Source organism: Canis lupus, chromosome X (genome assembly GCF_011100685.1).
Source record: "Canis lupus familiaris isolate Mischka breed German Shepherd chromosome X, alternate assembly UU_Cfam_GSD_1.0, whole genome shotgun sequence".
NCBI lineage: Eukaryota > Metazoa > Chordata > Mammalia > Carnivora > Canidae > Canis > Canis lupus.
The window spans coordinates 76,962,522-76,977,658 of NC_049260.1; the positions used below are offsets into that span (position 1 = coordinate 76,962,522).

The 15,137-nt window shown below is 40.8% G+C and overlaps 1 protein-coding gene across 1 annotated transcript; it reads left to right on the plus strand.

Annotated features, from left to right (window-relative positions):
- Nucleotides 1-1,161: 1,161 nt before the first annotated feature.
- Nucleotides 1,162-2,733, plus strand: LOC100684429 (protein BEX1-like). The gene is made up of 3 exons (XM_038586561.1): nt 1,162-1,321; nt 1,665-1,749; nt 2,100-2,733. Exon 3 carries the CDS (start codon nt 2,105-2,107, stop codon nt 2,489-2,491), a length of 387 nt encoding a protein of 128 aa, XP_038442489.1. The 5' UTR covers nt 1,162-1,321; nt 1,665-1,749; nt 2,100-2,104; the 3' UTR covers nt 2,492-2,733.
- The last annotated feature ends 12,404 nt before the right edge of the window (nt 2,734-15,137 follow it).

The following is a 15,137-nucleotide window of genomic DNA, read 5'->3' on the forward strand; positions in this document are numbered from 1 at the left end:
CAGAAAGAACAGGCCGACTTGGGAGGCTTTCCCCACAGCAATCAAATCTCTACTGTTCTTGGAATCCTCTACCATAGAGGTATAGAAGAGGTATGAGAACAGAGCCCTGCCCCTACACATCTGTCTGGGAGGTGAGTCACTAGGTGGGAATTTTTTTTTTGGGGGGGGAATAAAAAAACTAAAGGAATTTACTTAGGTCATTACCTTGATCACTTGTTTATCTGTATTCTTGGATTAAGCAGTCAAGAGCCTGAATGTAGGAAATAAAAGGCCCTTGTATGTGGCATTGGGAAGACAGGCACCTTCCCGATTTCTTGTCAGGGCAGGGACAATCTATCTCTGCATCCCTCAACCTGCCACTGCCTCAGAGCACTTCCCTTTGTTTAGGTATTCAAAATCATCAATAATAGCCATCAAATTTCAGCAGATGGCTTCAGTTGTCACCAAATACTTTTCCATACATAATGAATGTTATCATAGAATAAAATATAAATGTTTATTAACAAATCTTAAAATTTGTTTCAGAAATAGGGGAAACAGTGGATTATTTATATAGAATGACCAAGATCTGACACCTGGATTTCTCTTTGAGCATTTTCAAAACACTGTTCGTGTTCAGGAAGATTCCCTGTCCCCCAATGCACCCCTCCCCCCCCCCTTTTTTCACAAAATATTAAAACAAGGTAGAATGTTCTAAAATGAAGTTTTGTGGAGCCCAGAGAAAATATTTTCTGTGTGATGCAGAACATAAAAAATGAGTTTCCTGTGTTGAAGCATGTCTTATAAGAGTGAAACCTCATAATTATGTTTTTTGAGCAATACTTATTTAAAAAAAATAATAAAGAGAAAATTTTAGGAAGCAGATACACAACTAGGGAGAAGAGAAGAAAAAACTGAAAAGACCAAGCCAATGCCAAGGCCTTGGGGAGAGGGGGAGGGTGATATGCAGACCTTCCCTGGTAACCAAAGATGGGCAAACCCCAACCGCTAAGCGGTGAGGCCACTAGCTGGCCCTCAGATTGGAGAGTACAAAAACTGAGTGACTGACAAGACGGTGAGCGTCGTGGCCCCGTGCACAAACCCACAGAGGGGTAGTTGGTACATAGGGGACGTGGGGATGAGGGTCCAGTAGAGCTCCCTGCCCCGTCCAGAGGGAGTGGAGTGGGAGGGGAGCGAACGCGTTGGTGACGCGGGGCGCTCACGTGACGTGGAGCTGCAGAGCAACTCAGCCTTCGGTGCAGTCGTCACTCCCGTCTGGGTACCTGCTCCCAGCTGTTCTGCGCCCGGCGGGCTGGCATCAGTCCCGAGGAAAGCGGAGCAGGTAAGGGCTCCGGGGCCGGCTCCTAGGATCAGCGCAGCGGGTCCGGGCCAGCTTTCTCCACCCTCGGCATTCTTGGGAACATCCATAGTGGCCCCCTGGGGTGGGGGTGCTGGGACGGCCAGAGAGCAGCAGAGCAACTAAGAGCGATTGGAAATCACCCCCAGTTCCTGCAGGAAAATAGTGAACCTCCCGGGCGGGGTGGGGGGACGTTAGGGTTGAGAGCCGGAGATGGGGATTAGGGGGCGGCCAGGGGGGCCCGGGACCCGGAAGGAACCAGGTGGTGGCAGGTCGGCGCCAAACGCTTCGCAACACCCCCCACTCCCTCCACGCTGGCCCTTTGCAGGACTGCAGGCCTAGGTGTCAAGTGTCGCGGCGGCGCCCACACGGCGAGAATCGGGAGAAGGAGGAGACAGCAAGGATAGGCCCAGGTCGGTGCGGGGGACAGAGTGGGGGTCGGGTGCAGAGCCGAGTTTGAGACCCCCTCCCATCTACGTCATCCCCTGTCCCCCATCCTCCATTTTGGTGACTGCAGAAGCCTGGGGATGGAACTGTAGGAAAATGGTGGGTTTGGAGGGAGGTAAGACAGAGAAGAGAGAGAAGGGGGAGGGTCCGAACTGGAGGCCCCCTAGAGGGCGCACAAGGCTTTTCAGGTAGGAAAATGAAATTTTTAAAAACCGTTGATATCCAGGGCTCTGAAAGATGAGCAGTAAGGCTTCTGTCCTCGGTGCTGACCTGTCCACCAAAAACTCAACCCCTTCTTTTATCTTTTGTCTCCTAGGAGCAATGGCGTCCCAAGAGGAACACGCAGTAAAAAATCTCAACATGGAAAATACTGACCAGGAAAATAAAAAATATGATGAAAAGGAGCAAAGTACTAATAAAGGAGAGCCCTTGGCCCTCCCTTTGGAAACTGGTGAATATTGTGTGCCTAGAGTAAATCGTAGGCGGTTCCGTGTTAGGCAGCCCATCCTGCAGTATAGGTGGGATGTGTTTCAGAGGCTTGAAGAGCCACAGGGAAGGATGAGAGAAGAGAATATGGAAAAGATTGGGGAGGAGATGAGACAACTCATGCAAAAGCTGAAGGAAAAGCAGTTCAGTCATAGTCTACAGGCAGTTAGCACTGACCCTCCTCACCGTGACCATCAGGATGAGTTTTGCCTTATGCCTTGAATCCTGATATTATCCCTGAAATTAATAGGGAGACTCTTGCTTTCTAAACTTAACGTGTTCGTGATATACGTTTGTTGTAAACCTTTTCATGTCACTCATTTCTGGTATGTCTATTATTACTTAGAGTTAAATGTTGTGTTTTTGACCCAATCTGTAAGATTTTGTTAGCAGGAGAATTTTACCTATTGCATGGAAAGATGTTCATATGTTGTGAAACCAATAAAGCAGTTTTAAAAAAGCAACCTCTGTATTTTTACTTCGAATCTTATATTTATGTATTTAGTACATGAAGAAAAAATGCTGAAATTAAATATACCAAAGGATTTATTTAATACAGGGACTCATTTTTGTGAGATGAGTTGATGTGTTTTCTTTTATATTTTCTGTAGTTTTAGAAGAAATGGAAACTATTTTTAATGACCTTGAAGGTAAGAGGGTCACATAATAAATAATTGGTTATGAAATTTGGATATTTTAGCCAGAAGAATAAACCCAAGAATTCTTTATAAATTAAGGACTCTGTTTGTTTCACATGACTGAAATAGAATCAGGTATGTGAGCTATGTTTACCTATTTTTGTCCTCATCTCCACCTATTAGGCAAGACTGCCTATGCTCAAATTTTCCTTTCAGATATTTATCAGAGTTTCCAAAGATAATTCTCACCAGTCCAGTATCTTCTTCTGCTGGTCAAGCTGAATTCTGCCTGGCAAGAGGTAGGCTCTTAACAAAATACAGTTAATAAGAGCTTTAAGTTCTTGTCTTTAAGTTCTTGTCTCAGTTCAGTCCCTGAATAAAATAAACTTGGATATGCAGCTTCACCTGAGGAGTGTGTGGGAGAATCACCTAAGGAATTTCTTGAAAATCTAGACTCTTTGGGGTGCTTGGGTGGATTAGTCAGTTAATCTCAGGTTTTGGCTCAGGTCATGATCTCAGGGTGGTAAGATTAATTTAGCATCTTCCATGGTCAGTGAAGAGTCTGCTTGAGATTTTCTCTCTCCCTCTTTCTCTGCCCCCACTCCCACGTTCCCTTATGCTCTCTCTAGCTCTCTCTCTCAAGTAAATAAATCTTAAAAAAAAAAGAAATGTAGACTCTTGGTCCTCCCCTAAATCTACTGAATGGAGATCCAGAACTCTAATATTTAGCAAGAAATCCTGGTAATTCTGATGTACATTAATGTCTAAAGGGCTGCTAGGTGTATATATTTATTGTCTCAACTCTTAAATAGGAACCATAATGAAGAACATAAAGGTGAATATCTGAATTCAGTGGAAAGAAGCATTAAAATGTAAAGAGTAAGAAAATTTAAAAGGCCTTTAGATTCACTACATAAAAATTAAAAGTATATACTCTGAAAAATGGTAATATTGAGCTGCATGTGGTTATTAAGAACTTGAAACATGGTTAACACAGTATGAGATGTGCAAAGTGTAAAGCATACAGAAGATTTTTTAAAAATTTGTTATTGGAGTTCAATTTGCCAACATATAGCATAACACCCAGTGCCCATCCCGTCAGTGCCCCCCTCAGTGCCCGTCACCCAGTCACTCCCACTCCCTACCCACCTCCCTTTCCAACACCCCTTGTTCATTTCCCAGAGTTAGGAGTCTCTCATGTTCTGTCCCCCTTTCAGATATTTCCCACTCATTTTTTCTCCTTTCCCCTTTATTCCCTTTCACTATTTTTTATATTCCCCAAATGAATGAGACCATATAATGTTTGTCCTTCTCCGATTGACTTATTTCACTCAGCATAATACCCTCCAGTTCCATCCATGTCGAAGCAAATGGTGGGTATTTGTCATTTCTAATGGCTGAGTAATATTCCATTGTATACATAGACCACAGCTTCTTTATCCATTCATCTTTCGATGGACACCGAGGCTCCTTCCACAGTGTGGCTATTGTGGACATTGCTGCTAGAAACATTGGGGTGCAGGTGTCCTGGCGTTTCACTACGTCTGTATCTTTGGGGGAAATCTCTAGCAGTGCAACTGTTGGGTGGTAGGGCAGTTCTATTTTTAACTCTTTGAGGAACCCCCACACAGTTTTCCAGAGTGGCTGTACCAGTTCACATTCCCACCAACACTGCAAGAGGGTTCCTTCCCCTTTCTCCACATCCTCTCCAACATTTGTTGTTTCCTGCCTTGTTAATTTTCCCATTCTCACTGGTGTGAGGTGGTATCTCATTGTGGTTTTGATTTGTATTTCCCTGATGGCCAGTGATGCAAGGCATTTTCTCATGTGCTTTTTGGCCATGTCTATGTCTTCCTCTGTGAGATTTCTGTTCATGTCTTTTGCCCATTTCATGACTGGATTGTTTGTTTCTTTGCTATTTAATAAGTTCTTTATAGATCTTGGATACTAGCCTTTTATCTGATACGTCATTTGCAAATATCTTTTCCCGTTCTGTAGGTTGTCTTTTACTTTTGTTGACTGTTTCTTTTGCTGTGCAGAAGCTTCTTATCTTGATGAAGTCCCAAAAATTCATTTTTGCTTTTCTTTCCTTCATGGATGTATCTTGCAAGAAGTTGCTGTGGCCAAGTTCAAAAAGGGTGTTGCCTGGGTTCTCCTCTAGGATTTTGATGGAATCTTGTCTCAAATTTAGATCTTTCATCCATTTTGGGTTTATCTTTGTATATGGTGTAAGAGAATGGTCTAGTTTCATTCTTCTGCATGTGGATGTCCAATTTTCCCAGCACCATTTATTGAAGAGACTGTCTTTTTTCCAGTGGATAGTCTTTCCTCCTTTGTCGAATATTAGTTGACCATAAAGTTGTGGGTCCACTTCTGGATTCTCTATTCTGTTCCATTGATCTATGTGTCTGTTTTTGTGCCAGGACCACACTGTCTTGATGAACACAGCTTTGTAGCACAACCTGAAACCTGGCATTGTGATGCCCCCAGCTATGGTTTTCTTTTTTTAATATTTCCCTGGCTATTCGGGGTCTTTTCTGATTCCACACAAATCTTAAGATGATTTGTTTCAACTCTCTGAAGAAAGTCCATGGTATTTTGATAGGTATTGCATTAAATGTGTAAATTGCCCTGGGTAACATTGACATTTTCACAGTATTAATTCTTCCAATCCAGGAGCATGGAATATTTTTCCATCTCTTTGTGTCTTCTTCAATTTCCTTCAGAAGTGTTCTGTAGTTTTTAGGGTATACGTCCTTTACCTCTTTGGTTATGTTTATTCCTAGGTATCTTATGCTTTTGGGTGCAATTGTCAACGGGATTGACTCCTTGATTTCTCTTTCTTCAGTCTCATTGTTAGTGTATAGAGAGATGCCACTGATTTCTGGGCATTGATTTTGTTTCCTGCCACACTGTTGAATTGCTGTATGAGTTCTAGCAATCTTGGGGTGGACTCTTTTGGGTTGTCTAAGTACAGTATCATGTCTTCTGTGAAGAGGGAGAGTTTGACTAGTTTGCCAATTTGAATGCCTTTTATTTCTTTTTGTGGCTTGATTGCTGAGGCTAGGCCTTCTAGTACTATGTTGAACAGCAGTGGTGAGAGTGGACATCCCTATCTTGTTCCTGATCTTAGGGGAAAGGCTCCCAGTGCTTCCCCATTGAGAATGATATTTGCTGTGGGCTTTTAGCAGATGGCTTTTAAGATGCTGAGGAATATTCCCTCTATCGCTACACTCTGAAGAGTTTTGATCAGGAATGGAAGCTGTATTTTGTCATATGCTTCCTCTGCATCTACTGAGAGGGTCATATGGTTCTTGGTTTTTCTCTTGTTGATATGATCAATCACATTGAATGCTTTGAGTGTATAACCTTGCATCCCAGGATAAATCCCATTTGGTCATGGTGAATAATCTTCTTAATGTACTGTTGGATCCTATTGGCTTGTATTTTGTTGAGAATGTTTGCTTCTGTGTTCATCAGGGATATTGGTCTAGAATTCTCCTTTTGGTGGGGTCTTTGTGTGGTTTTGGAATTAAGATGATGCTGGCCTTATAGAACGAGTTTGGAAGTGTTCCATCCCTTTCTGTCTTTCGGAACAGCTTTAGTAGAATAGGTATGGTTTCTTCTTTAAACGTTTGATAGAATTCCCCTGGGAAGCCATCTGTTCCTGGACTTTTGTGTCTAGGGAGGTTTTTGATGACTGCTTCAATATCCTTCCTGGTTATCGGCCTGTTCAGGTTTTCTCTTTCTTCCTGTTCAGTTTTGGTACTTTGTGGTTTTCCAGAAATGCGTCCATTTCTTCTAGATTACCTAATTTATTGGCATATAGCTACTCATAATAAGTTTTTTTAAATTTATTTATTACAGTCACACACAGAGAGAGAGAAAGGCAGAGACACAGGCAGAGGGAGAAGCAGGCTCCGTGCACCGGGAGCCCGACGTGGGATTTGATCCCGGGTCTCCAGGATCACGCCCTGGGCCAAAGGCAGGCACTAAACCGCTGCGCCACCCAGGGATCCCCTCATAATAAGTTTTTAAAATCGTTTGTATTTCTTTGGTATTGGTGGTGATCTCTCCTTTCTCATTCATGATTTTATTAATTTGAGTCTTTTCTCCTTCTTCTTTCTAATAAGGCTGGCTAATGGTTTATCTATCTTATTAATTCTTCCAAAGAACCAACTCCTGGTTTTGTTACTCTGTTCCACAGTTCTTCTGGTCTCGATTTCATTGAGTTCTACTCGAGTCTTTATTAACTGTCTTCTTCTGCTGCGTGAAGTTTTCATATGCTGTTCCTTCTCCAGCTCCTTTAAGTGTAAGGTTAGCTTTTGTATTTGAGTTCTTTCCAGTTTTTGGATGGATGCTTATAATTCGATGTATTTCCCCCTCAGGACTGCTTTTGCTGTATCCCAAAGATTTTGAACGGTTGTATCTTCAGTCTCATTAGTTTCCATGAATCTTTTTAATTCTTCTCTAATTTCCTGGTTGACCCTTTCATCTTTTAGTAGGGTGGTCCTTAACCTCCACGTGTTTGAAATCCTTCCAAGAAAAAAGTAAAAGTTAAACAATTTTACAGCTGTGTAATAGTTACATGGAAAAAATGACCAGTTTCATTGGTAAGCAAGGATATGCAAATGAGACCAAATTTTTTTAAAGTGACAAGTTGGTAAATAATTTTAATAATAGCAACCAACATTTATTGATCATTATTATAATCTAAATATTTTACCTGACTTATTCAATTTCCCTAACCACATAAGTTGCATGAGGATACTATTGTTAGGCCATTTTATAGTTAAGAAGAATGAACCACATACCCAAAGCCATGTGACTATTAACTTGTGGAGCTGGAATTTGAACACAGTGTGACTTTTGAATCCAAGTCATTATTAGTGATTTATACCTAGAGATAAGTGTTCCTTCATACAGTGAAAACATAAAAGAGCGTGGGCAGTTTCATACAGTGTTGGTGAGACTGAAAACTGGTTCAACTTTTCTGAAATATAGTTTGAAAATATGTATCAAAAGTCTTAAAACAATTCTCTAGTCTTTAAATAGAAATTCTATGCTTATGACTACATTCCAGCTGAGAAATCATAAAAATGATTTGTATTGGAACTGTGAAAACATCCAAATGTGCAAGCGTGTAAATAAGATGACCTTTGAACAATGCAGAGGTTAAGGGTGCTAACACCCTGCACAGTCAAAATTCCACATATAATTTTTGACCTCTAAAAACCTAATTACTAATAGCATACTGTTGACTGGAAGCCTTACCAAAAATATAAAGTCAGTTAACACATATTCTTCATGTTATATGGATATATAACATAATATATATTAGTATAAAATATATATTTTAGGGATCCCTGGGTGGCTCAGCAGTTCAGTGCCTGCCTTTGGCCCGGGGCGTGATCCTGGGGTTCCAGGATCGAGTCCCATATCAGGCTCCCTCCATGGAGCCTGCTTCTCCCTCTGCCTGTGTCTCTGCTTCTATCATGAATAAATAAATAAATAAATAAATAAATAAATAAATAAATATCTTAATAAAGAATTAAACTTCTAAAAAATATATATATATTTTAGATATATAGTATTTCTATGATAAAGTAAGCTAGAGAAAAGCAAATGTTATTAGGAAAATCATAAGGGGGACGCCTGGGTGGCCCAGTGGTTGAGTGTCCTGGGATTGAGTCCCACATAGGGCTTCCTGCATGGAGCCTGCTTCTCCCTCTGCCTATGTCTCTGCCTCTCTCCCTCTCTCTGTCTCTCATGAATAAAATAAAATCATGAAAAAAAGGAAAATCATAAGGAAGAGAAAAATATATTTACAGTATTGTACTGCAAAAAATTCACCTATAAATCAACCCATACAGTTCAAACTGATGTTGTTCAAGTGTCAATTGTTTATGGAAGAGCAGGATGTTTACTTTAGCAATTTTGAAAAGTCAAAAACCTGGATATGACTTTAACACTAATAAGGGAAAGATAAATACATAAGATGCATTAATACTTTAGAAAGCTATCTGGCCATTATAAATAATGTAGTAGTTCTGAATAGGAAGAAATGGAAAATTCTCTAATATTGTTATTTTAATTATATTGAGTAGGGAATATCAGCTGTATGTAAAGAATAATTGACTAAAATTTGCTTAAATATTAAGGAAGTTTATATTTCACATAGGAGAAGGAGCAGAAATAGGTAGAACAGGCTTCAGGGCTGATTGATTCAGGACTTCATCAAGGACCCTGGTTTCCATCTCTGGTTAACTTCTACCATGCCTGGTGTCAGCTTCATCCTAAGGCTGGTGTTTACCCCTGATGCAACAAGATGGCTATTGTGGTGATTGAGGATATATTCATTTCTGTTTCTGCCCCTCAGGAGAGAAAGGATAACCTCTTTCCCAACCATGGAATATAAGACCTCTTCAATCTGACTGGGCCATTTTAAGATCATTAGTCATCCTCAACCAGTAACAGTCTTCAGAGAAATTCCAAATCCTGACAGGTTCAGAATAGTTAGAGCCTGCCTGCTGAAGGTGTTACTAAGGAGGGGTGGGGAGGCAATTTAGATATTTGGAGTTTAGATAAGAGATGAAAGAAGAAGCTGATGTTGGATAAGCATACACTATACTGGGAGCTCAAAAATGGGAAGGACTCAGAGTACTCTGTACCTCCAATAGGCCCTGAGTGTAAGATCAACAGCAGGAAGACATACTGAATAACCTTTTATTTTATTTTATTTTTTTAATTTATTTTTTTATTGGTGTTCAATTTACTAACATACAGAATAACACCCAGTGCCCGTCACCCATTCACTCCCACCCCCCGCCCTCCTCCCCTTCTACCACCCCTAGTTCGTTTCCCAGAGTTAGCAGTCTTTACGTTCTGTCTCCCTTTCTGATATTTCCCACACATTTCTTCTCCCTTCCCTTATATTCCCTTTCACTATTATTTATATTCCCCAAATGAATGAGAACATATAATGTTTGTCCTTCTCCGACTGACTTACTTCACTCAGCATAATACCCTCCAGTTCCATCCACGTTGAAGCAAATGGTGGGTATTTGTCATTTCTAATAGCTGAGTAATATTCCATTGTATACATAAACCACATCTTCTTTATCCATTCATCTTTCGTTGGACACCGAGGCTCCTTCCACAGTTTGGCTATCGTGGCCATTGCTGCTAGAAACATCGGGGTGCAGGTGTCCCGGCGTTTCATTGCATTTGTATCTTTGGGGTAAATCCCCAACAGTGCAATTGCTGGGTCGTAGGGCAGGTCTATTTTTAACTCTTTGAGGAACCTCCACACAGTTTTCCAGAGTGGCTGCACCAGTTCACATTCCCACCAACAGTGTAAGAGGGTTCCCTTTTCTCCGCATCCTCTCCAACATTTGTTTTTGTTTGTTTTTTTTTTTAATTTTTTTTTTAATTTTTATTTATTTATGATAGTCACAGAGAGACAGAGAGAGAGAGGCAGAGACATAGGCAGAGGGAGAAGCAGGCTCCATGCACCGGGAGCCTGATGTGGGATTCGATCCCGGGTCTCCAGGATCGCGCCCTGGGCCAAAGGCAGGCGCCAAACCGCTGCGCCACCCAGGGATCCCCCTTCTCCAACATTTGTTGTTTCCTGCCTTGTTAATTTTCCCCATTCTCACTGGTGTGAGGTGGTATCTCATTGTAGTTTTGATTTGTATTTCCCTGATGGCAAGTGATGCAGAGCATTTTCTCATATGCATGTTGGCCATGTCTATGTCTTCCTCTGTGAGATTTCTGTTCATGTCTTTTGCCCATTTCATGATTGGATTGTTTGTTTCTTTGGTGTTGAGTTTAATAAGTTCTTTATAGATCTTGGAAACTAGCCCTTTATCTGATATGTCATTTGCAAATATCTTCTCCCATTCTGTAGGTTGTCTTTGAGTTTTGTTGACTGTATCCTTTGCTGTGCAAAAGCTTCTTATCTTGGTGAAGTCCCAATAGTTCATTTTTGCTTTTGTTTCTTTTGCCTTCGTGGATGTATCTTGCAAGAAGTTACTATGGCCGAGTTCAAAAAGGGTGTTGCCTGTGTTCTTCTCTAAGATTTTGATGGAATCTTGTCTCACATTTAGATCTTTCATCCATTTTGAGTTTATCTTTGTGTATGGTGAAAGAGAGTGGTCTAGTTTCATTCTTCTGCATGTGGATGTCCAATTTTCCCAGCACCATTTATTGAAGAGACTGTCTTTCTTCCAATGGATAGTCTTTCCTCCTTTATCGAATATTAGTTGCCCATAAAGTTCAGGGTCCACTTCTGGATTCTCTATTCTGTTCCACTGATCTATGTGTCTGTTTTTGTGCCAGTACCACACTGTCTTGATGACCACAGCTTTGTAGTACAACCTGAAATCTGGCATTGTGATGCCCCCAGATATGGTTTTCTTTTTTAAAATTCCCCTGGCTATTCGGGGTCTTTTCTGATTCCACACAAATCTTAAAATAATTTGTTCTAACTCTCTGAAGAAAGTCCATGGTATTTTGATAGGGATTGCATTAAACGTGTATATTGCCCTGGGTAACATTGACATTTTCACAATATTAATTCTGCCAATCCATGAGCATGGAATATTTTTCCATCTCTTTGTGTCTTCCTCAATTTCTTTCAGAAGTGTTCTATAGTTTTGAGGGTATAGACCCTTTACCTCTTTGGTTAGGTTTATTCCTAGGTATCTTATGCTTTTGGGTGCAATTGTAAATGGGATTGACTCCTTAATTTCTCTTTCTTCAGTCTCATTGTTAGTGTATAGAAATGCCACTGACTTCTGGGCATTGATTTTGTATCCTGCCACGCTACCGAATTGCTGTATGAGTTCTAGCAATCTTGGGGTGGAGACTTTTGGGTTTTCTATGTAGAGTATCATGTCATCGGTGAAGAGGGAGAGTTTGACTTCTTCTTTGCCAATTTGAATGCCTTTAATGTCTTTTTGTTGTCTGATTGCTGAGGCTAGGACTTCCAGTACTATGTTGAACAGCAGTGGTGAGAGTGGACATCCCTGTCTTGTTCCTGATCTTAGGGGAAAGGCTCCTAGTGCTTCCCCATTGAGAATGATATTTGCTGTGGGCTTTTCATAGATGGCTTTTAAGATGTCGAGGAATGTTCCCTCTATCCCTACACTCTGAAGTGTTTTGATCAGGAATGGATGCTGTATTTTGTCAAATGCTTTCTCTGCATCCAATGAGAGGGAGGAGCAAGATGGCGGAAGAGTAGGGTCTCCAAATCACCTGTCTGAATAACCTTTTAAAGGAGAAGCAGGGCATAAAAAACTAAAGTAGTCCAGAAAATGCTAACATTCAGAGCGAAGAGAGTAAGAATGAGAGTGAGAGCATGAATAATGAATATGATTCAACAGAGTCTCCCCAACTAATAGAAACCTAAGAGATTCCTGGAGCCCTGGGATTAAAGAATCAAAAGAAGGAGCAGTTTCTCCAGAGTTTAGTAAAACCATTCACTAGGATTAAGTGGAAGTCACGTGTGTCTATGCCCAGAGATGCCCAAGAAGCCAGTCAATGAGGAACAGAACCATGTGGAGAGAATTCTAAGAAAATTAATTTTTAACAAAACTTCCACTTTTGTAACATTAATACCACCTGCCTTCACAAATTCTTGCCCTGCTTCATGGACCAGTACAAGATGTGTTGGGCACATCCCTTCCTCCTAAAGTAGATTGAAAGTCAGCCTTGAATGTTCTTGATAATATCTCTTAAAAGCAAATACTTGAGCTGTTTTAGCTTTAAATCTTACCAGAGTTTGTGGAGATTTTCATGGGGCATTGTTTGCTCACTTAGCAGACTCATGACGTCTACCTCAGCCAAGCTACTCTATCCCTCACTAGCCCTTTCCAGAACTTCTCTTCATCCTCCCGATATTTCAAGGCTCAACCTAGATACTTCTTCCTCAGGACAGCTTCCCTGGCTCTATGAGTACCACCCTTTTCTTATTCTTATTAAGGTGACAAGACTTCATAGTTTTTAAATTTCTTTTTTCCCAGAAGTTTGTATGTGCAATAGTGGACCTGCCCAGGCACCTCAAGTTCTGCTTTCCCTGTGAAGTCTTAGATTATGTTTTATAAATGTTTTGTATCTTTCACAGATTCACTGAGTGATCAGTAAACTGGTCTCTGTTTCTCCTCTTGATCTTCTCTAATCCAGTCTCTATCTGGCAATCCAAGTAGTATTTTATTTTTTTTATTTTTTTTAGAGATTTATTTTTTATCTCTTTGAAGGGTGTCAGAGGGTGAAGAGAGAGAATCCCAAGCCAACTCCTCACTGAGTGCAAAGCCCAACACAGAGTTCAATCCCACTACCCTGAGGTCATGAGCTGAACCAAAATAAAGAGTTGAACGCTTAACCAATTGAGCCACCCAGGCACCCCAATCCAAGTAGTATTGTAAAGGAGAATTAGAATGTGTTCTTCCCATCAATTATACCCCTTAACATGCCTCCATTGCATTTAAATATTTCAAAACAAAACAAAACAAAACAAATATTTACCCTGGCCTTCAGCTCTGCAAGACCCAGCTCCTGGCCACTTCTCCCACTCAACCGGGCTACTCTCCCCCTCTATTGATAAGCTCTAGACACACTGGGTTCCTTTTGTTCTAAATGGGCCAAGGACTTTCCTACTCTAGAGCATGTACACATGCTGCTTCTCCTTCTGGAAGGCTAATCACTTCCCCCTGGCTAATTCTTATTCACCCTTTAGGACTCAACTTAGTTTTATGGCTTCTGAGAGTCCCTCTCTCATTCCTTGATCTAGCCCCTCATGCTCTCTCTCGCAGAACCATGTTCTCTATCACAATTTAGGATTATGTTTTTATAATGTTTCTCTTCCCCCACTAGACCGTACATTTCATACTCAGAGGGACCATGTCTACCTTATTCATCAGGACATATCCAACATCTAGCCCATTGCCTGACACATGGTAGGTCCCAAGAGATAGTAGGTTGAATGCCACAAAACTGATACTTTTTAAAATTGAAACCAAGCATATGTTGAGGCGCCTGGGTGGCTTTGTTGGTTGAGTTTCCTTTTTTTGTTGTTGTTGTTGGTTGAGTTTCCAACTCGGTTTCAGCTCAGATGATCTCAGAGTCATGAGATTGAGCCCTGCATCAGGCTCTGTGCTCAGTGTGGAGTCTGCTTGAGACTCTCTCTCCCTCTCCATGTGCCCATCCTCACTGTGTGCTCTCTCTCTCTCCCTAAAAATACATAAGTAAACAAACAAATAAATAATCTTTAAAAAACAGGAATATATCAGCAACCTCATAAGTTTCAACCTAATACTTTTGAACAAATGAAAAATGAGGCAGGTGAATTATTAAGAGAATGAGAAAGTAGCCTCAGGAGTATGTTTTAGTCCCACATTACTATTTAATCCCATGACCCTGAGATCATGAACTGAACCAAAATCAAGAGTTGAATGCTTAACCAATTGAGCCACCCAGGCACCCCTATTCAAGTAGTATTTTAAAGGAGAATTAGAATGTGCTTTTCCCATCAATTATATCCCTTAACATGCCTCCATTGCATTTAAATATTTAAAAACAAAATAAAACAAAACAAATCTTTACTCCGGCCTTCAGCTCTGCAAGACTCAGGAATCTGGTTGAGTTGCTGGTCTGAGGATGTTCCCCCTAAAAGAAGGAGTACCTCTAATCTTTGTCATATGTATCTCTCTAGTGAACTCCTCTAAGTCTATGCCTTGCACCCATAGGCCCTTGTGTCCTTCCTTATGCTCTATCTTCTCCCATGATCTTTCATGTTTTCTTCCCCTTTCACAACTGTCTTTGACAACTAATTCATCAGGAGCATAGGGACTTCTACATGATGTGTCTACTCCATTTCTTTGCTGATAAGTTACCGAGTTTTCTTTACTAGGTCATAATAGAATTAGTTTTATTCAAGTGAAAAACCAAAAAGAGGAATCAAAGACACTATTGAATGATGAAGGAACGAACTACTTACCCTGAATGGATTGTTGCATTAGAATGGAGTACCTTTGAGGTGTTGGAGACAGAACCTAAAGAATTTCAGGGCTGCCTCCACTTCACACTCCCATTTTTCCTTTCTTCTTCTATCCAAGGAACTGCAAGTATGGCAATTATGTGACTCTTAACTCTTAACTCATCAGCAGTGCAACTGAGAGAGGAGGAGGGTCACAGAATATACCAGAGGAACCAGGGGTTTAAAAAGTTTG

What these genes read in the sequence shown, in the direction of transcription:
- LOC100684429 (XM_038586561.1), top strand. Translation starts at nt 2,105, where the DNA reads ATGGCGTCCCAAGAGGAACACGCAGTAAAAAATCTCAACATGGAAAAT.